Here is a 22,015-nt window from a genome sequence, read left to right as displayed (position 1 = left end):
AGTCAAATAGTACAAACATATTTTTACGTCAACTAAGAACTTTTTTTTTTACCCATTTTACAATTAAGTGTTTTATTTTTACGGTATCTTAAAAATGTTTCTTTTTTTTTTTTTTTTTTGCCATTACAATGTTCTGTAATACTGCTTTTGGGCCATTTGTCTTTCATTGTAACTCATATAGTGGAGCAAATAGTTATTATAATAACATCTCTTGTTTCTCCCTTGCGGTATTATTTATTATTATTTATCTACCCTCTCGCACAGCTGTTTTTTTTTTTTTTAAAGGAGAGCAGCGCACACAAACCAATCAACTTTGCAATTGCCAATCAAGCACTAACCCCTCAAAGGGGATCCCACGTCAAAAAAAAAATTCACAATTTAGTGAAGATTGATTTTAATACGTGATTCTGTAAATTTTAATTTCCTAAATCTGGAGGCATCTGTAGGGTTGATTCAGACTGAGGGCTACTGTGTGAGTTTGATAGCAGTGGAAATACATCTGGACCGCATTGTGAGCTAACATTTCGAGTCTAATGAGCTGAGCTGGAAATAATAGAAGCTAGCCCAACGCTATTCTATACACAGGCTACACAGGTTGAGGCTGAGTCTGTATTTCGGAGTTTAGTAAACTACAGCAGATGCTATAAAGCTAGGAGCCATTTTCAGTTGCTATACACCCCAGAAGGTATTACTAACATAATGGAGACTATTTATCATATTGACTTGAAGATTGGTTCTTTAATAATCAGCCTTTTGGAAATTACGTTGTGAGACAGCTGCAAACGTGTGAAAGCATGTGTGGAGCTCTGGGGAGATGGGAGCGCTTATAGAACAAATAGTAAACAGAAAGTACATACATACACTGTTGTTTATTTTTATTTCCTATTCATGTACTTATTTTACCTTATTTCCCAGGTCCTATCTGTTGCTCCTGATGATGGATTTGCCAAAGTCCACTACGGCTTTATCCTTAAATCAGAAAATATGATGGCGGAGAGCATTCCTTACCTAAAGGTGAGCACCTAAAGGTGGTCTTGTGACTTAACAATACATAGCACCTCATTTCCCCATTTCTAGGTTTGGTGGAATCTCAACAGAAATGGCATGTGGTGTCTGGTAAGTTATTGAACTCTGTTCTTGAGTATTGCACAGAACACATTTAATTGTTGCCAGCAGTTTAAGAAAGTGGAAGGCTTGGGGGGAGGGTATTAGGAAAGTGATATATTTGGTGATGTCAGAACAGATTTAGCAAATGGCAGGTAAAATAGTGCAGTGTTATTATGCTATAATAAGGGATGCATTTCAAAGATTTTTACTCCAAATACTTTTTTTTTTTTTTTTTTTCCAAATGAGTAATACACCTGTTAGTTTCAAAACTAGAAACAAATGCATGGGATATTTAAGTTAAGAGCCTTCTAAGCACAAGTATGATGTTTGTTTTTGCTTGTTTACAAAGGAATTAAAGCAGGACTTTAGTCATGTTTTCTAGGATTACATGTCCGTCCATCCCTGTCCCCGTCCCCCCCCCCTGAACTAGGTGGGAGTGAGCCTATGCAATATTTGATTTTATTTAATTTAATACTCCCATTTTTTCTACACTGAACTTGTTACAAATTATAATTTGCTTCATACAGAGGTTACTGAACTACAAGCAACTACAAAGCATGTTCTAAAATCCCAAATCAGTTTAATGGGGTTTGGATATACCCAAGTGTGACTTTATGTTTTACAGGAGGGGCTAGAATCTGGAGATCCTGGCACTGATGATGGACGCTTTTATTTTCACTTGGGAGATGCTCTGCAAAGAGTTGGAGATAAAGACGTAAGCAGCACAATGAACGTCTTAAAATTCTGTTGAACGCAAAAAGGATGACCTAGGATTTTCAGTTCTCTTGACTGTGTGCTCTAATGCATTGACTGCCCGAGCAAAAACTGCACAAATCAGGTTGTTAAGTGGTACACTGTCACCAATGGTGCATTCTAATTTCAGTGCGAATTGGCACCGTTAAGATATCCTGTACATTTTTTAGGTTTTAGTTGTTCTGTATCAGGCAGCCTACAGTACTACATGTATATAAAAAGAGTGTAGCACAATATAACTAAGTACAGGAGTGTTTTATTTTTTTTTTAGGAAACTGAATTAGCTACAATTACAACAAACCCAAAGCTCAAAGTATGTCTGCCCATTAGCATGTAATAGCAATTCTTAGTAACATGCCTCCAGAACCTGATACCCTGAGTAACTAAAGTGCCATAACCAAGTTTAATTACATTTGAATAATAATAATAATAATAATAATAATAATAATAATAATAATAATAATAATAATAATAATAATAATCTAAGTGTATAAATAACAAGTTTATCACAAGTGGATTAGCAAGTCACTGAGGCAGTCAGGTTGCTGTACTGATCAATCTGTGGTAAAAGGACACATTTAGCAGATAGTAGCTACAAAATCCACAGATGTTTCAGGTCAATAGCATTAGACTGGCTGATGTCAGCAGTTTAAATACACAATCAAAATGACCTCATGGTCCCGTCTCCTTGTCTCTTGTGGTTGACTGAATCAAGTTGCACATCAGTCACAGTGAATGGAAATAAAACTGATTACACTGCACAAACCCATCATTTGAAGAGATTATTGTGTAGGTTTTGTATGTGTTCACGTCGACTGGCTGGCTAAAATATTCTAGTTATGTTTGTATTTTCTTGCTCACAATATCTGCTCCGAATATCTGATAAAGTAGGCTTGTGACAGCCCTTCGGTGCAGAGGCAACATTAAACTCGCTTACTGCTTGAGCCAGAAAATCATGGCTGCTGTTTAAAATAAGTTTTAAGTTATTGAGTAAGAATATTCTACCAAGAAGTGGCTAATAAATATTGACTTATTTTGTAGGCCTACAAATGGTATGAGATTGGACACCAAAGAGGACATTTTGCATCAGTGTGGCAGCGATCCCTTTACAATGTGGACGGGCTCAAAGCCCAGGCGTGGTGGACAGCTAAGGAAACTGGGTATACAGATCTTGTAAAGGTATGCTGCCAGACATCAGCTAGAAGATGTGAAATGGAAAGAAAAAAGTGCATCTAGTTCCACAGTGTCTCATTTCTATATAGTTTAGAGGTTCAGGGTTCAATTCCCACAGATGTCCTTCATCTACAAATACTGTGTTCCATCATACTTTAAGGAAAGTTTGATTAATAAACAGCCTTATTTATTTATTTATTTTTTAACTGCCCACCATATCTCAAAGACCAGTTGATATACAGTCTTCATAATTCCTGGGCATTGAAAACCTCATGTGACTGTAATATTACCCTTGTGACATTAGTGCCGGATGATAGAGATACAGACTTAAATTTGGTACGTACATTGTAATAGTCTTTCATTTACATATTACCAGTTTACTAAATTAGCCCCACTATTCATACTTTGTACATGGAATGTCTGAAACTGGTATGCAGAATGTGCCATGGTTATATTTGATTATGGGTTATCATTATATTACCGGTAATCTGATAAACTTGAACTCCCTCTGAACTAACAAAGCTTGGCCTCACATCAGAAAGCTGCAGAGACAGCAGTAGAAATGATCAGACAGAGGCTGAGGGTGAACTTGTAACTGCGCCATCCATAGCACTTCCAATATGAGTCATAGTTCACATATGCATAGTTCACACACCCTAGTCTCTGTAAGTCGCCTTGGATAAAGGTGTCTGCTAAAAAACAAATAACAATAAAACAATAATAGACAGGAATAAATCTGTCAACAATACTATCAGAGAAGTAACACATTTGCTTCAGTTCAATTCACTTCACTTTCCTGCTGATGCACTACATTAAAAAATAGAGATACCATGTTGATGTTTAGTTTAGCAGTACTAGCTTTTCCAGTTATCTCCTAAGCTCAGTCATATTTTGTGGATGAAACATAATATTTTATGAAAACATATAGATGTTAAAAAAGCTGGAAAATAGTAGTTGATGCAATATTTATGACCTCCACTAAAGAAATGTAATACCGTAAAACTTTAAATAAATGCCCCGGCATTTATTTACAATGTTTGCCAGTAGCCCCAGCGACCTATTAGAGACCGGCGACTATTTGAGACTCTGCGTTTATTATTAAAGATCATTAACATCAAATACTTCAGAAGCAATCATGAAGAAGCTGCCTGCCCACAACCTTACAGAAACGACATAAGTAAATTACATCATTCCAGCAACGTCATTAAAGGTCGTGCCAGTGGGTAATAGCAGTTTGTGTTGTAATAATAATAAAAACAGTAAAATCCAGTAAAGACAGCCCTGTAAATATCAAGGCACAAGCTTGTATAAAGGTAGGCTTGCAGCACAATAAACAAAACAAACAAACACGGTTTTAAAATTAATAAAAGCAATAAGTATCATCTTTATAACGCAGATTATGTTTATTGTTCACCCTCAAAATGTGTACATTGGTAAGCATGGACAATCGACGAAAAGCAGATGGCAATTTTCTACATTCTTTTTATTCAACAAACAAATATTTGGCTTTTCCATAGCTTTGAATTTCTTCTTTTAATAAAAGCAGATTAAAAAACGTATGAAAATGGTTTCATGCAAATTCAGAGAGCACTTCAATTGGGGAAGGTTACTGTAAAACCTTTGTATAAGTCTATTTTCAAGGTATTTTAGGGGGTCCTAAAAAGGAGGAAGCAACTTATAGACTGATGTGACCTATAGGCTTTTTCCTGAAATTATTGTTCAAAAAAAGGGAGGGTGGGCGACACGACTTATACACTAGTTTTTATGGTACTTTTTTTTTTTTTACCAACTTAATACAGGCCAGCCTGTATTAAAAACCACCTGTCTATAGGAATAGTTTTATTTAGTTTCAAAAAATGTTTAATTCAGTTAATATTCAGTTAATGTACAAATAGAAATTAGTAACATAAATTAGTTGATTTAATCTTTTTTGCAAAGTCAGATACATGTATAGCTATAAACATATCAATTTTGATATACATAAATAGATATATAATACAGAGTTACTGTGTGTACATTTCCACATATCAATTATTCATGCAGATAGTTACTTAGTTTTCGAAGGTCACGTATGGTCATTATACTGTAAGCAGATGTATCTGAGTATTTAGAGTGTGGTGTTCTCTATTGGAGCCAACCTGAACATCATTCCCTCCTTTTCCAGGCTCTGGAGAGAAACTGGAAGACGATTCGAGATGAAGCCCTGAGTGTAATGGACACTGAAAGAGGACTCTTCATACCAGAGGATGAAAACTTGAGAGAGAAAGGGGAGTGGGGTCAATTCACGCTGTGGCAACAAGGTATAGCTTCTTATAGGTCTTGCTTTCTTAGCAAGCAAGTAAGCAATACTTTAATTATTTACTAATTATTTTCTGTCTAAGAGGCTAGCAGTCTCTAAAAGAAGCTTCAGTGGAAATTCAGACAGACATCCAGAGACAGATGAACCAGTGATCAGTGCAGAAGGGCCCTAAACTTTTAATTTGGTTTCAGAGCAGTAGGTTGCTACAATGGTCTGTACGTTTTGTTGATTTTGATCCACCCCTTCTCTTCATATTGTGCTGTAATCATTTATTTTTTCCAACCACATACTTAATTTGAACAAAATCTGAGTCACTCTGACCCAGAGTGACCCGTTTAAGATCTAATGATGAGAATAGTGTAGTGTTTCTTGAATGCATAATGGGTTATTTATATTCGTACTAGCCAGACAACCCAAAACCGACAAATGCAAATGACAAGGGGGAAAACTGTCAAAAGATCTGCAAACCTGTGTTCATGATTGATGTGCATTTCAGAATTGCTAATCCTACCATACTCATTTGTATTCAGGTTTCTTTTTTTTTTTTAACAGAGACAAATACCTCAGATGGGTTGTCATTATAAATTACAGTATGGAAACATTATTTTTCTGTATTATTATTATGGTGTATTTATATTTTAAGAGTATCATCATCAGTCAATTTTAGAGTATCAATTCTCATAGTAGTAGTCAGTACATTATATATATATATATATATATATTATATATCTATATATATATATATACACACACACACACACACACACACACACACACACACGCACACACACTTTCAGTTACATCTTTTATATTTGTGTAAACCGTATCACTGTTTATTTTATGGTTTCAATTTAAAGACCTATTGGGTGAATTGCAACAAACTAAAAGTAGCGTACTAACTGGTGATGATGCTGTTAGTACAGAGGACAGTACGAATCGAGCGCTTCCAGATAACAGGTAAACTGCAGGTTAAGTTTTAAGTGTTCTTAATTACATTGAACAAAATGTATCAGTCTTCTGCCCCTAGTGGATTGTAAAACAAGATATTAAGTTAGTCCAGTGATTCTTTGGACTAACAAGTTAGCTGTACTGACTTGTTACTCATATTAATAGAACCATTTGATGTGTTTTCAGCATCTTACATGATTAAAAAGTTACACTTATTTAAATTATTTTGCAAAACATGTATCTGTTGGATTTAATTTACTTGTACTGAAGTGTAACATATTTATAAAATTAGACAACTGACAATTAGGACCGTTTAATTTTTGCTAACTACTGGTATTCATTGAAACTGAATCTTCACATTGAATGTTATTGAAATGTATTGACGCCTATATCTCACTCGCCTCAGTGCTGAAAGGGTAACGTCATCTTTTAAACTGTTTTATTTGAAAACGCACTGTAAAATGCACCTATTCATTACCACATGCAGTGCACAACGGTATTATAATGATACACAAATATAGAATGAAGAAAAAATGTAAGAACATTCTTAAAATGCAGCTTTAAAATTTCTAGTTGAAAAATATTCAGTACAAGAATGCAGCTCTCCTCTTACTCTCTTATCTCCACCCCACACGTTTCCATTTTCCATACACAAAGTAGAAATGGTCATTTTAAACCAGAGATCTGAAGAGGGGGATCAGCTAATCCCAAACTTTGTTTTTTTTTCATTGCAATTGATACTAATATAGTACGGAGTTGGGGATGATGTGCAGATAGTACTGTACTATCTAGTACTCCGCTTAGTATAGAACTAAGGAATACGTTCAAGTTTGTTGCAGTTGACCGATTAGGACTGAAGTGTAAGAGAATACACTTAAAAAATTTAAACTTTCCAAATAAGATACGCCATTTTACATTTTAAAATTAACATATAACTTTTCTCATTAACAACAAAGTCTCTTCTTTTTAACCATATTTTATAAAACAAACAAAAAAAATCCTCAGTTCTAATTTAAAATGAACACCAAATTGAATGTTTTTGATGTCTGCAAATTCACAACAACAATCTTTCTGTTGCTGAGCTTTTTGCCTGTGTGTCAATTTGATTGATTCATGGGAAGTGGAGCCGAGAAGATTGGATAAAAACTCTTAAAAACCTACTGTAGCAGATCCGAAATCATCTGGGACGGGATAGGGAGCTTATTTATGAGCACACTAATCCATACACTTTGTTCAGTATCAGATATTTTTCACTGCTATTTTTTTCTTTTGAAATATATATACACCTGCGGTATATAATGTATACCAACATAATGAATCCATGCATTTTTTTCCTCTTTCCTGAAACTGCTCACTTCGGCTATTCTGTTTGTCCATCAGGCAAAAAGAATGAGAATTCCTGCCGAGGAGTTCCAAAGACTTGTACTTTGCTGGAGAGATTTTCAGAAGCTACCGGCTGCAAGAGAGGACAGGTGTTTCATGCATTGCCTTATCCTCAGTAATACTTTGCTCGTGTGAAACAAAAATAAATTGTGTTCATTCAGATCTGTTAACTCTCGTGCTCAGCCTTCAGCCAGCAGTCAGGAAAAATAACCCCTTGATGGAGAGGGAGCAGACTTCTCCTGAGCATCAATTAATAAAGATACACTGTTTTGTAAATTGCACCGCTTACGCTGCCTGGGAGAGGGATTGCAGAGAAAAGAGTATATTATAAAATAAAATAAAAAGAAATACTAAAATATACCAGTTTGTACTTTTCTTATCTTTGGTAAGGCAAGAAGTTAATTCACCACAATTTATTCTCTGTATCCTAATGTGTCTGTCTAGACACTTCTGGTCTTCTAAGTCATCAATGACAGGGGACATTTGCTGTTTTTTTTTTTTTTTTTTTTTTTTTGGCAGAAATCTTTAAAGGGGATGCAGCTAATGAAAGGTGTGCAGAATGTAAAGAAGCACATGATTTCATACCCTACATGTTTGATTTATGGTATTGACACCTTTAATTTGCTTTAACCCCTTAGGCCCTACAGAGGTTTTTTTTAGCTCTGCTTCATGCAGCTTTGTAATAAAGCGCTGATGTGATTTGTTGCCGTTTCATTTTCTGACTATTTGTAATTTACAGTAAACAGGTTATTACATTACATTTATGATTTATATTTGTTATAATAAACCAAACCGTGCATTACCTAATCTAAAAAAATATCTCTGCTTTTCAATGTAGATCAAGTACTCTGTCATGCAGCCTGGAACTCACATTTGGCCTCATACAGGGCCTACTAACTGCCGTCTGAGAATGCACTTGGGCCTGGTCATTCCCAATGAAGGCTGTCAGATAAGATGTGCCAATGACACCAGGTAAGAGGCTGTTTGTGGGCAGCTGTTAATCAGGGTCTGAAGGATAAGCATAGTGTTGTAGCACTCGAAACCTATCAATTTTCCAAACTAAAATGCGACTGACCATGTAGTCAAGCAGTCTAGTCTACTCTGCTGTTTGTTGTCTCCCCATGTTATAAAGGATCTGTGTTGCAAAACAGTATTGCCAACATGCTGTCCAGTTGAACACCCTTAATTACAGCATTGTCTTTGACAGGTTTGTGTGCTCGGTTATTCGACCATAACTTCAAGCACTCAATCAAAATGTGAATTAAGACTAGAATACTCAAGGAGTGAAACGCTGTGGCTGATGCCTTCATCCGTGCTATAAGATCTTCTAGATTTAATTAATAGAACTCAGATATATTTGTTTGTTTATTTAATGTCTTATGATGGTGTTCAGCATATTTTTCTTTTTTTTTTTCTTTTATGTTGTATGATGTTTTTATATGCTGTTTTTGTTGACCACTCCACAGATACTGGGAAGAAGGGAAAGTTCTCATCTTCGACGATTCCTTTGAACATGAAGTTTGGCAAGATGCTAACAGTTACAGACTAATTTTCATTGTGGACGTTTGGCACCCAGAACTGACTCCCCACCAGAGACGGACCCTCTCTCCAATCTAAAAAGTGAGATTATTATCATATATCTCTCCCCAACACACTTTCATGTGCAAACGCAGCTGTTTTTCATAGTTGGCACATAATAACACGCTGTCATATGTATTTTTAATGTAACAGCCATGCTATCTCACTGAAACTAAAATGAGTGATTTCAGGCCACAAAAGCACAAACAAAGAATAAAACAGAAAGGTGATGATTCACTTTGTACAGACTGCTGTGAATAAATAAACTAAAGAGGGTCATCTTGCCACCTTATTATTTGCAAGTGCTTTAAAATGTCGTGGTACTGTAACAAAAAAAAAAAAAAAAAAAAAAAATTAAGTTTGACCTTATCCGATTACCGATTACTTCATATAGTTTTACACCACGTTGTCGAAGGGGTGGTATTTCTTGGAAGTCACACTGGGACCATGCAATGTGGCCAGAATTTCCTTGTATGGGTTAAGGGGTGGTGTAAGACTTTATTGTTTCAAAACACAGAGAGGCTAGGTCTCTGAGACCTGAATCTTATTATTTGTTTGTGTTAGCAATAATAAAGCACTGTTAATAGAAATGTTTCCACTGGGGTAGATGCTAGTTTTCAAAAGGTACCAGATGTGAGGGAGTTAATCTTTCCACTCACCGTTCACACCTTTCCCCTTTTGCCATTCAAAATGGAGCTGTAAAGGGCATATATTTTGTTTGCAAGTATAATAAACAGATATTGCTATTCTCTGAATTAAGCATGACATTAACATACCTATTCATAGAAACTTTCCAAGTGCATTCATAGTTGTTTTTCGTGCCATCAGTAGAAGAATTACTGTAAATAGAGATCATGTGATTATTGTATTGCCTTTCTAAAGGAAGTAAGACTGAATTAGTAGTATTCTGAAACCACTGTGTTCTCTTACTGTAATAACACTAAAGCACTATAAATCATAGGCTCCTTTGTGGGGCGTGTTTTGACAACAAAGGCAATCTTATTTTCATGAAAGACAATGTGACTGCAGCTTAGGCTGATGAATAATAATGTTGTCATTACAGCTTTTGTTTAGAATCCTGAAGTTGTTCAGATGGAACCTTGAGCATCATTTACTCCAGCTAATGAAGTACTTCACATAGCTGTTGCACAGGTACATAATTATTCGTAGTGACTCACCAGATAAACCAACTCTTAATGTTTAGGAAAGCCTTACTGTTTTTTCAACATTTTCAACAGTTTATTTCAATATTTGTATACGCCTTACATGTTTTGTAATGTAATGGATGTTATTATGCCTATTTACAATTGTGTACTTCAAACTATAATATTAATACAAAAAATGATTGTAATTTTGCAGCCACATATGCTGTTCATAGACCTTTTGCTTTAGCATAATACTGTATAAGGTCTATCTTGACTTTTCTTTTTTTTTTTCTCTTTTGTTTGACACTGTGACTACTGTACAAAGATATTCTCTATTTGCACTGAGTAAAGCATCCTTCTAAACAACTTTTTAAAGATCTCATTATAGTTGTTTTATACAAGGGTGCTGTAGGAAATTGTTTAATTCTTTGTTTAATCACTACCTTTTGTAAAACTGTGAAGGCAGGTATGTGTTCCTTTCTTTTTATAAATGTTTAATTTTGTTGAATGTATTATATCAACCTTGTATTTTTTTATTTTATTTTTTTTAAATATTCCACCAAAAGAAGAAAATACCCCAGGCTTAACTTTCAGTACTTCAGATGACCCAGGGTTGTGGGAGTGTTCCCATTCCACAGTGCACACAGGCAGTGTGTATTGAACTGAACACACACCACAGATAGTCAATTAACTCAAAAGACTGGAGCAAGCATTAGCTTTAATTTAAGCATGTTTGTATTCTGGTTGATTACAAAATGCAGTTCTATTTTATGACCAATAGACATACAAAAGAAAGACACGCACCGTGGGCTAGCAAGATCACCACTCCCTATGTCATTTCATTCAATGTCGCCATAGAAAAACAAAATAGGTGGGGTCATAATGCAGCTCTGTTTTTTTTGTGGAATAAATACACTTTTTGATGGCCTAAACAGAACCATGTTGTAAACCGTTATGTTTTTACTTTACTTTGCGTTACATTCTTTTACACTTCCATCTGCTTCTCAGGATACCTGCCTGCTGTTCAGTGTCAAGGTTAGATGGCTAGTGGCCAGAAGTACAATGTTTATCACTGTATATTATTTCAATATTTTCTGTACATCCCTAATACATCACACACAATTATTTTGAGCTTTGGCTTTTTTCTTTTGGTTTCTGGTAGTATGGTGTTGACTAATATGTTGAGGAGCTCAACATTCAAGATTTGGTAGGTTACTATTTGCATTAAGTTTTTTGTTGATTTTCATTTAAAGGTTTGTTTCACACTCTAGTTAACCATTGCTAAATTCACCACAAGTTATAATTAACTAGTATCTCTAGTTAATTAACAGTAATCTTCATATGCTGTATGCACATTTTGTTTTGGTAAATGTCTGTGTATGCTAATCTTTGTGATCAAAAATTGAAGTCCCAGAGAACAATGATACAAGAGACTGCAAATGGGATGCCGCCACATCAGCTGTATTGCACAATGCAATGCATTTTACAAGCTGCATGAAGTGCCCTGATGCAGCCTGCCTCTGTGCACACACAATGAAATGAATTGTGGGGCTAGAGTAATGCATCACTAATCATGCCATATACACGACTTGCAATAATTAAAAGTGCAGCATGGCTGTAAGTGTGAGCGTGTGTGGCACTCTGTAAATAAGTCCATTCAGGAGCCTGAAATCCTGAACTGGTGTTCTATAAATAGGAAAGAATTTAAAGTGGGATCAAGAAGAAAATATGTAAAAATCCCAGGTAAAGTTTACTCCGTTTTTATTTTTTAGATTAATCAAGTGGTAGTGATGGCCTTGACTGAGGGTAAACAATGTAATATTGTTATTATAAGATAACATACTCCATGTAAGACTCAATTCCAGGTGTAGACGGCTAGAATGTATTCCATCTAAGGGTCAGTTTTAATCCTTTGCCACTTGCTGTATTTTTCTTTTCTTTTCTTTTAATGTTTACTTAACCTTTGTGGACTGTTTGGTAGAAGAAGTTGTAATTACAAGTTGATTGAAAAATCATTGTGTGGTATGAACGACTGATGTAAAAAGGCTCAAATAAACAGCAAACTTTAAAATATTTTCTGCAATGTTTGTGATATTGTTTTTTCTTTGTTTGCAATTTACAGAGTCGTTTATTCTTATATTATATAGTATAATGGGAACATAATTTTAAATAATTTAGGCCAATACACAAAAATAAGAAACTGAAGGTACCAACTGTTTTCATAAAAGCACAGAATCATTGCTATATGAACTATCACCAACTATATATTGTAAGTAACTGAGCAACATGTTTTTTTCTATGTGTACATTAACTGTTTTGAAATAAACTGTTCAGTAAGTTAATCTGACTTTTTAATTTTGTGTAACCAAAAAATCAATTTACATGTTTACATCTGAGACATCAAATTGCAAAACATAATGTATACATAGCATGTGTCTTACAACCACACAAACAGTTAACTTATTATCTTTTTAATCCATCTAGATAGCATAATGGTGTAAAATCAAAAACTGTTAAGCAATATTAATAATAAATCGTAGCATCTTTGGCACTTGTTACTTTTTTTTTTTTCAAATTGTACAGTATCATTAAAGAAAAAAAAATCTGCTTACATGCAAAAAAGTATATAGATATTTCTTCATCTTTGTAAGCTTTTGGCAATGAAAAGGTAAAAGGCTTTTAGGCCTGATAAATGTTTGAAGATATCATGATGTAGTTTTTGTTAGGAAATGTACTAACCAACCATGTTGTAAACAGTCCAAGGGGAATGAATACTTTTGAGAGCCACTGTATATAGTAGTTCAAAGCAATATAACAGTTAAAATTAAAATAGGATTTAAAAAAATTTAATTAAAAAAATTAATATAAAAGCTGTTAAAAGGTTGTAATTAATGCATACCACACACATTAGCATTAAAGAATGTACTGTATTTATTGGAAGTACTTGTGTTTAAATTTTTATAGTGGATATTGTGGCCCTCTACTACCTCAAAGTTGCCCGTCCCTGTCATAGGGGAAGAACTGTGCATTGAGGCATAGTGTTTAAACTGCAGAGTGTATCTTGTCTGTCTGTTGTTAGACAAAGCTATTGGTTAAAATGATTACAATGCATGTTTCTCTGTCCCCTCACATTCACCCTTTTAAATGGCTATAAGAGGAGAATTAATCAAATCTTTTCTTTTATCTAAATGTTGTCATTTGTTCTCCTGCAGCAGCAGTTAATAGACTGAGCCATCTTATGTCTGAGGAAGCAACAGAATACTCTATATTATTTATTGTTAAACAACTAGCACATCTTTCCTTGTCGCCCTTCTCAGAAACTTGAAATGTTTAAGCAGTGTTGTTAACTTTGTTGTATATTGGTTTTAAACATATGATTAAAAGGATGCTTTCTGTCTACATTTTCCTAATATGTCATTTCTAACCTGTTCACTGTCCTATAAAGTGTTTTCTGCATAATCCTTCAAATATGGCTTCTGACATGGCTGTGTATTGAACCCCATAGGTCAGGAATAGAAAGATAAAAACATCCCTGCCATAGGTGAAGAATTGTGCAAAACTGATATGTTCTCATATCTCACTTGAGAAACTAAGCCTTCAGGAACAATGATATAAAAAGGGAACTAGAAACTCCATTGGGGGGAAGTTTTGAGAGAGAGAGAGGGAGACAGACTGAAAAGATTATGCTACAGTTTCAAGCAAACAGATAAAGTAGCATCAACCAATCATCGAAAGTTACAGAGAAGAAAGGTTGCTAGTAATGCTCTAGTAAATAAATGAATGAAGTACTTTATTCAAGTACAATTATTTTTATATAGTTGACCCACAACTGCTTCATCCAGGCACAAGCTTTCAGGATTTGGCAGATGTTTGTGATGAAAAGAATCATGCACATTAAATGATATGCCCAGTAAGTCCTCCTCGGGAGCAATTTCATTTGCTAGTAGAAACAAGATTTGCACTAGTAAAAAATCCATGCTCTTAAAACCAGTGAAATCTTTACTCTTAAAACAAAAATTCTTACAACATGAACACAGGCCATATTTATATGGCTGACTGAACTCCCACACTGTCCCTAGAACTAAGCAAAGGATAATACTATGTCTAAAAAAGTATTTTTAAATAAATGTAATACGCCATTTAAGGCTTGAATTTGGATGAGGACGTTTGGGAGACTTCATGAAATAGCCAACCTTTGAAACCACTGATGATAGTAAATTTCAAATCTGCAGTAAAAATATGCATCTATTAAAAGGTTATTTATTTTGGCTAAACAAGCGTTAGTTTTGCTCAGATGGAGTTAGCTACCGATGTTGATGGCTGGTGACATTCTTGCCCACTAAAATCTAAAATGATACTTGAAGAAGCTGGCACTGAATTAATGAAGAATGTGCTTCATTATTCACTGTACCACTGAGACTGGGCTGTATGTGTGCACACAGCTCACACTGTTCAGTCCAGAGCAAGCAAAGGTTGAGTGTTCTCCTCATCCCTTTCTTTGTTCTTCAGAGTTCCAGATTCCATGACCGACTGAGACCTTAAAGGGAAAAAAAAGATTGTCATGTACATGCAAAAATGAAAATCTTATTGATAAGCAACATCTGCTCAGCTAAATAGCACAGACGGCCAGTGGACCCAGGTTGGAGTCCAGGATGTACAGGTATACTCATGTGATCCAGTTTTTCAGTCACATCTCTGTGCGGTAGAATTAGCATGATACACAGTTTAAAGCAGGTGCAGAACCTGAGATCCAGTGCTACAGTATATGCTTTGTGCAACGTATAGCAGAACCTGGATTCAGGGTGTTTTTCAGTTTTTCATTTCGGTAAAAAGATGGTGGGGGAAAAATAGTTTTTCTCAGGTTGCATGAATGTATTCAGCTCTCCACATCTTTAAAACATGTACAAAATCTAGATTCCAGAAAACATAAATGCAATTGATGATATGTGTGCAGGGTGGTATACTGACCATTTTCTTATATAACTGGGTCATTCTACATTTACATTATAACATCGCAACAGACTTTTAAAAAACAAAATGAATTGCTCAAAAGCTAATATTGACCCACAGCATGATAAAGGTATTCAAAGCACAGCATGATACTGTAAGTCAAAGTAGCTCTCCTCTGTAAGTCACTTTTGTTATGTCAGCTTTTATTGTGATACAGTATTTGTATTCTGGTCATACAGTAAGCCCGTACTAAACAGGAACAGAATGCAAGAACGGTTGATTCGTTTTTTTAAACTAAGTCCATTACTATTGCACTAGTACACTTCTTAGCAAAATTGATCTTGATAGACATAACAGTCAGATCAGGCAGACTCCAATAAAACCCTCTCTGGTCCTGTTAATGCAGTACCTTGCTTTCTTGGTCTAAGACCTCATTCACACTTGCGATTTAAGGGCCGCCTTTTCTCATATGTGAACGCTCCAAAAAAGAAAAGGCAGCCTAGGGCCAACCTAGATTTAAGCCACCTCGATGTGGCCCAAGGCCTGCAATTGCATATATACACCCACTTGATATATTGCAGGTGTCGGGGTCCAGTATAAATCAGCTATATATTGAGGGCCGCGATATAGCGAGAGACCCATAGAAAAACAAATAGGCTAACAAACACTGTACAACCAAATTCAAATTGAAACTGGCTTTATTAGCATGACAGGAGTGATCCAATGTTGCCAAAGCATTTCAACACAAATGTTACATAAAATAAAAAATAATGTTACTAACACACAATATCAACCCCCCCCCCCCCCCCCCCCCTTTTAATAAACCTTAATTGAATGTAAACAATATAACCCCCCCACCCCACCCCCAGATTATATATGTTAAATTAGTCACCTGGGAGTTCTATTGAGTGTCTACACTGTCCCTCAGGCTGTGAGAGACAGACAGGTACTGGGCTGCTAGCTCTGTTATCAGAGCCTCCTCTCCCAACAGGATCCATAGTTTCACAGGGTCAACAGACTCAAGAATTTAGGGAGATATGTGTTCCTTATTTGGCAATATTTGGAGCAGGACATCAGCAAGTACACCTCTGTTTCGACCTCCCAGCTCACAGTGACGGCACAGCCTGTTTTTATGGCGGCCTGTTTCGATGGCCAGGCTGTGGTAACTGAGTCTGTACTTTGTTAGGGTATGGGATTGTTTATCCTGACAAGATATTGTGCCATGGTAAAGTCCCTGTTCAAGGCTCAATAGCATTCCAATGTGTTAATTAATTTTGTTTCATTATGCCAATGCTCAATACATGTCATTTTATTATTGAGATCAATTTGTTTAAATGTTATTGCTGTAATTTTGTCATTGGCACTGTTGCAAAGCAGGTGTTTCTTTGCTAATTGTCTCAGGGGTTCTCTCTCTGAGCAGAGCTGGTTGCTCTGGAATGCTTTGTGCTGGTAGGAGTGTGGGTGAGTGTGGGTCAGCCTGGCTCAGATGGATCCAGAATTTGTTTGCTCTTTTTCAATGGGTAACAGTAAGGGGAAGCGACCTAGTTCAGGCCTACACACATGTTTGGATGAGTTTCTATGTATATGTAAAATGTTTTTACAAAAATCTAATTGGAAAGTTTCAATTTTACTATTTTACATTTTGAAAGTGGGTCCCATATTTCACTGCCATAAAGGAGGATTGGTCAGATAACTGTATCAAAGATTTTTAGCCAGATCTTTATTGGGGAGATATATTTGTAAAGTGTTTTCTTTATGGCATAGTAGGCTCTGCATGCTTTTTCCCTCAATGCGTATATAGACATATTGAAGCTCCCTGATGTGCTGATGGTCAGACCCAGGTAAATGTAGCTAGTGGTGTGTTCCAGGGTGGTGGTTCCCAGAGTTAAGTGGTACACGTTTTTTTTCTGGAAGACCATAACTCTGGTTTTGTCCAGATTTTCTGTCCATGCCCAGGTGTGACGGTACTGCTCTAGCAGTGACAAGCTCTGCAGCAGACCGTGCTCTGTGGAGGACAGCAGGAATTTAATTTGTGTGTCATGGAGAGTGAGGCCAGGGACTGCAGACTGCTCCAGCGCTGGGGCCAGCTCATTGATATAGATGTTGAACAGTGTTGGGCTCAGACTGCAGCCCTGTCTCACTCCATGCCCCTGTGTGAAGAAACCATTCCCTCATTTTATCAGGGGTGTTAGGATCCAGTATAAATCCTCTATGCAACACACTTTTTCAAATTTTTCTTATAAAAAGCAGCATACTGTTTTAATTCGTACAGCTGGGGGCAATTGCTTCTCATCAACTTCAGTCTCCAATTAATTTCATGAGTCTTCCTCTTCTTTCTGAAATGCACAAACCTGCTTCATTGAAATAATCCATTCCCAACATAGGAAGCTTGTTGCTAGGAAGCTGACGTCACTGCCTTGTGACTTTTGCATGTGCATTGCTGCCACAAGTGAACACCTTGTTGGCTAAAATAAAAAACGCTTCAGCAAGTAGATATTTAATTTGCTTTGTGTTATTGTGCAATATGTGTGATAACAGTACAATATTAATGCTTTGTTTTTAATTGTTTGTTTTGCATTTTGTTGTTGGTGATGTGCAGTATGAAATACATGAACAGTAATTCTAAGTGCCTGTGTGTATTGCAGCTAAGACATACGCACTTAGACAGTAAAAATGGGGAGCCAACTCCAGGACAGCGATATATACTAATCCACAGTATAGCGAAGGGCAATGTAATGAGGGGTAGGTGTGTTATTATTATTATTTTTATTGTTTGTTTATTTAGTAGATGCCTTTATCCAAGGCAACTTACAGAGACTAGGGTGAGTGAACTATGCATCAGCTGCAGAGTCACTTACAGCAACGTCTCACCCTAAAGACAGAGCACAAGGAGGTTAAGTGACTTGCTCATGGTCACACAGTGAGTGAGCTGGGATTTGAACCGAGGACCTCCTGGTTACAAGCCATTTTCTTCAACCACCAGACCACACAGCCTCATGAACGCAAAGCAGACTTAGAGCCACCTCTTTGTATCACATGACCAGTTTGGTTAAGTAGCTCAGTAGACACACGTGCACAAAAGGTAAATAGAGCCACCCCCATACTCGCCTGTGAAAATATAATTAAGCTTAATTTGTCACAATTACCTTTTCTTCCTGTTATTTAGTAACTAAGCGATAACTATAAACTGCAGGATTGTGGATCTCAATAATGCTCAATAATGGTGCTGGCGACTTGGCATATTCAGCCACCATTGTTTATTTTCCATGCAATGATATACATAGCTACAGAAGTGTGTGTCTTTACATTCAAATGCTGATAATTTCTTTTAGCTGCTTGCTTTTACGCACACATACAATGCTGTTCTCATTCACGATACAACATAGCATTGTCAAAAAAGTGAATAACATATCTCTTTTTATACCATAAAATTGCTACTGTGCTGCTATAGACGAAAATAACTTTTAACGAAGATATATATATTATAAATATATATTATATATATATATATATATATATATATATATATATATATATATATATATATATATAATAAGAAACATCTGCTACAAATCAAGGGATTACTGTATATCCGGTAGCTCTTCCATTCTGTGTGCAGGCTATTGTTCCATTAAAGTATAAATATATATTTATAGTGTCACATCATTTCTGTATATGCCTTTTATTTGACAAATAGTAATAATAATAATCATACTAATAATTTGTCATTTAGCAAGCCAAATCGGAGTAGTAACAAGCATTCAACCACCTTTGGCTTTTATAATTGGGATATTACTTAATTATATATTTCCTTCCCAACAAGCAATTTATCACATTTTAAGCCTGCTTTTCAGTCACATATGTGCATGTGCCTTAAACCGCAAATGTGAACGGGGTTGCAAACCTGTATATGAGGCGGCCCTGGGCCAGCACAGTAATGTGACTGCAAAGGTTTTTACAGGCATTGGAACAAATCCTCTCAAACCATTGCGCAAACTCCAAAGGGTCACCCTAGAGTTTTCTGCACTGTATATATGGAACAATTACATGTGTGAAAGGATTATATGTGGAATATACACCCTAGGGAGTTTTGAGACTAAATTAAAATCTACAGTGATGAGTAAAACACATTAAACCTGTTAATAAGTTCCTGTGAAAGTTAAAACAAACCAACCCAACATTTAATCCTAAAAATGCTTTCTCCCAGTTAAATTTGAGATGATTTTTCATTCTATCGAGGTCAGTAAAATGTCAAATGAATGCATGGAGGGCACATTGACAGACATGGACTCCCAGAAAATGGCCTTTATGACCTCTTTGTGATGAGTTCACGTCATGAAATGCACTATACCTTAAATCAAGACTTCCCTCTCTCAAGCTGACTGGATAACTTTAAAATGCGAGAGCACTCTGAAGTAAAAATACCATGAATGAGAATTCCAGTGGCAGATACTAACCACCGTGGTTGTCTGCTGATAAGGTACCTGATATCTGCCAGACTCCCTATCCTTGCTCATGTATAACATATACAGATAGCACCGGACTTTATCATTGAAGTGTAATTCAAAACACGTTTGAATAGCACACTAAAGGGCTTAACCTCTGCAGCACCCTGACTGTGGTAATCTCTCCATTCTGCCATTTATCCAGCTTTACCTCTACCAAGAAGCTTACAAACTGTACTTAGGAGCTGGCTTACTCCTCTCTCTTGTTCAGTGTACTGCTAAGGTTAAAATTTATCTGAACCCAGGGGCTGAGCACGGAGTAAAACGAACAAAGCTGGGCAGAAAGGGATCCTGCTAACAGAATTCTGAGTACACGTGAAGCATGAGGTCATACACTGCATCCTGTGTTAATGTCCCTGCTCTAACCCTAACCCTAACCCTAACCATATCACCCCAGTGGAGACTTCTCTCAGTACTTGTGTAACTCTTAACTGAGAGAAAGGAGAACTCATTTGTATGTGCTCAGAAAATCTTCTTCCACAGCCAAGTAGATGAAAAGATCTGTTTCTAAAAATTTTCCACAGATCCTGCCTCATTGTACTGTAGAAGCCGTATGCATGGAATATTTGTTACATGCATTTCTATTAAGACTGTGATTTGCTTCACATGACTATTGCTAGCTTCAGTAATATCCTCTAAAGACATTTTGAACCACCCAGAGACATTTTTAAATACCAGAGGAAATAAAACATGTACATAAAGTGATAATGTATACATTTGTTTGTTAAAATAACATGACAATACATGGTTACCTCAACAGTTAAAGCATTTTAGACAACCTGGACACCACTAACCCCGAACTGGTGTGATTTAGAAGAAATAGTGCTTTTTAAACAAGGCACTTTTCATGCTTCTTTGGAAGTTGTTTATACATTATTGTGATCTGAATGGCATTTAACATGCAGAAGCTTAAGTCACAGAAATATATTCTGACATTGTCCCTGTATCCACACACACACCTTCATTGTACCTCTGTAGACTGCCCATAGAACAGTTTGTAATCCAACTGATATGCTGTCCTGCCAACAACACTTGTCCTTGAAATTGTAGCGAGTCATCACCCTTTATATAAATGTTCATATACATTACCTTTCAACTGGGTGTCCCAATACCTGATGGAGAGTAGTGAGCCAAACAAACAATATACTGTGTTACATTTTTTTTTAAATGCTTATATTGTACACCTATAAAGCTGTTTGGTAACCATGAGCATTAGTGAACCTAACTAATACAATAAATTGTGTGTCGATATACACTGCTATAAATATATTTTCCTTAAGCGTATCAATGTGCTAAATCATACCTATTGATTTAGTCTTTACCACACTCCTGTAAAATGCCCAGATTAACAAGTGATACCTAATGAACACCTGGTCAGTTTTCTTCAAATTAGTTTTTCTGGCTTCAGTAATATACAATGAAGGTATTTTGAAACTGTGTAAAGAAAATATAACCTCCTATAGAAATAGTGTCATTTTTAGACTTCCCCATATGTCAAAATCTGACAGACATAGTTCATGGATTACCAGCCATATATATATATATATATATATATATATATATATATATATATATATATATATATATATATATATATATATATATATATATATATATTTTCTATTAACATTTAATTTGCAGTTTTTTTTTCGTTTAAATTTGTTAAAGGCCTATCCATTTAGCCTCCTCAAATTGAGGATGCCAATTTGAATTTCTTCTTTCCAGCGGTCATTTGACAACTGGAGTAGTCCTCCACATTGGACTGTCCTAATCTGGGCATTTAAATAGGACTATTACTATAACCACTGGCGAGAGTCCCCAGTAGGAGGCTCTGTACTCTTCGTTGGTTCTGAGAGGAGCTGGGAACCTGGGATGGAGGGTGCTGCATGGAGTGCACGCATCAGGAGAGAGCCTGCGTTACTTTACCGACTCGGACGCCGCATGCCTTTTCTGCGGTCAGTCAAAGTCGGTATTTCACAATTGTTTGTCCTGTGCCAGACTGCACCCGTTCTTTTTGTTCTTGAAGAAACTCCTGCTGCAGTTCTGGCTGCATTTTTTACCCGCCCTCCTCATTTTCGGGCACCCTGTTCATTGCTCCACCAAGAAGAGAGACCTCCTGTTGAATCTGTTCCTGTCTCTTGGTAATTGCCATGTGAGTTATAATATATTTTTAA

The 22,015-nt window shown here is 36.1% G+C and overlaps 1 protein-coding gene across 10 annotated transcripts in view; it reads left to right on the top strand.

Moving 5' to 3' along the window:
* Positions 1-12,728, top strand: part of LOC121313375 (aspartyl/asparaginyl beta-hydroxylase-like) — an 83,382-nt gene extending 70,654 nt beyond the window's left edge. For all 10 annotated transcript variants that reach the window (XM_041245830.1, XM_041245829.1, XM_041245828.1 and 7 more), the window contains 8 exons: positions 916-1,014; positions 1,733-1,822; positions 2,902-3,039; positions 5,198-5,333; positions 7,661-7,752; positions 8,502-8,635; positions 9,130-9,283; positions 10,305-12,728. In XM_041245830.1, coding sequence (XP_041101764.1) covers positions 916-1,014; positions 1,733-1,822; positions 2,902-3,039; positions 5,198-5,333; positions 7,661-7,752; positions 8,502-8,635; positions 9,130-9,280 — 840 coding nt within the window. In that variant the 3' untranslated portion in view covers positions 9,281-9,283; positions 10,305-12,728. The remainder of the gene's footprint in view (positions 1-915; positions 1,015-1,732; positions 1,823-2,901; positions 3,040-5,197; positions 5,334-7,660; positions 7,753-8,501; positions 8,636-9,129; positions 9,284-10,304) is intronic.
* Positions 12,729-22,015: the final 9,287 nt, after the last annotated feature.

The sequence above is a fragment of the Polyodon spathula genome, chromosome 3 (assembly GCF_017654505.1).
Source record: "Polyodon spathula isolate WHYD16114869_AA chromosome 3, ASM1765450v1, whole genome shotgun sequence".
Classification (NCBI taxonomy): domain Eukaryota; kingdom Metazoa; phylum Chordata; class Actinopteri; order Acipenseriformes; family Polyodontidae; genus Polyodon; species Polyodon spathula.
The sequence above is the reverse complement of the archived record's forward strand: the minus strand, read 5'-3'. Positions and strand labels throughout refer to the sequence as shown.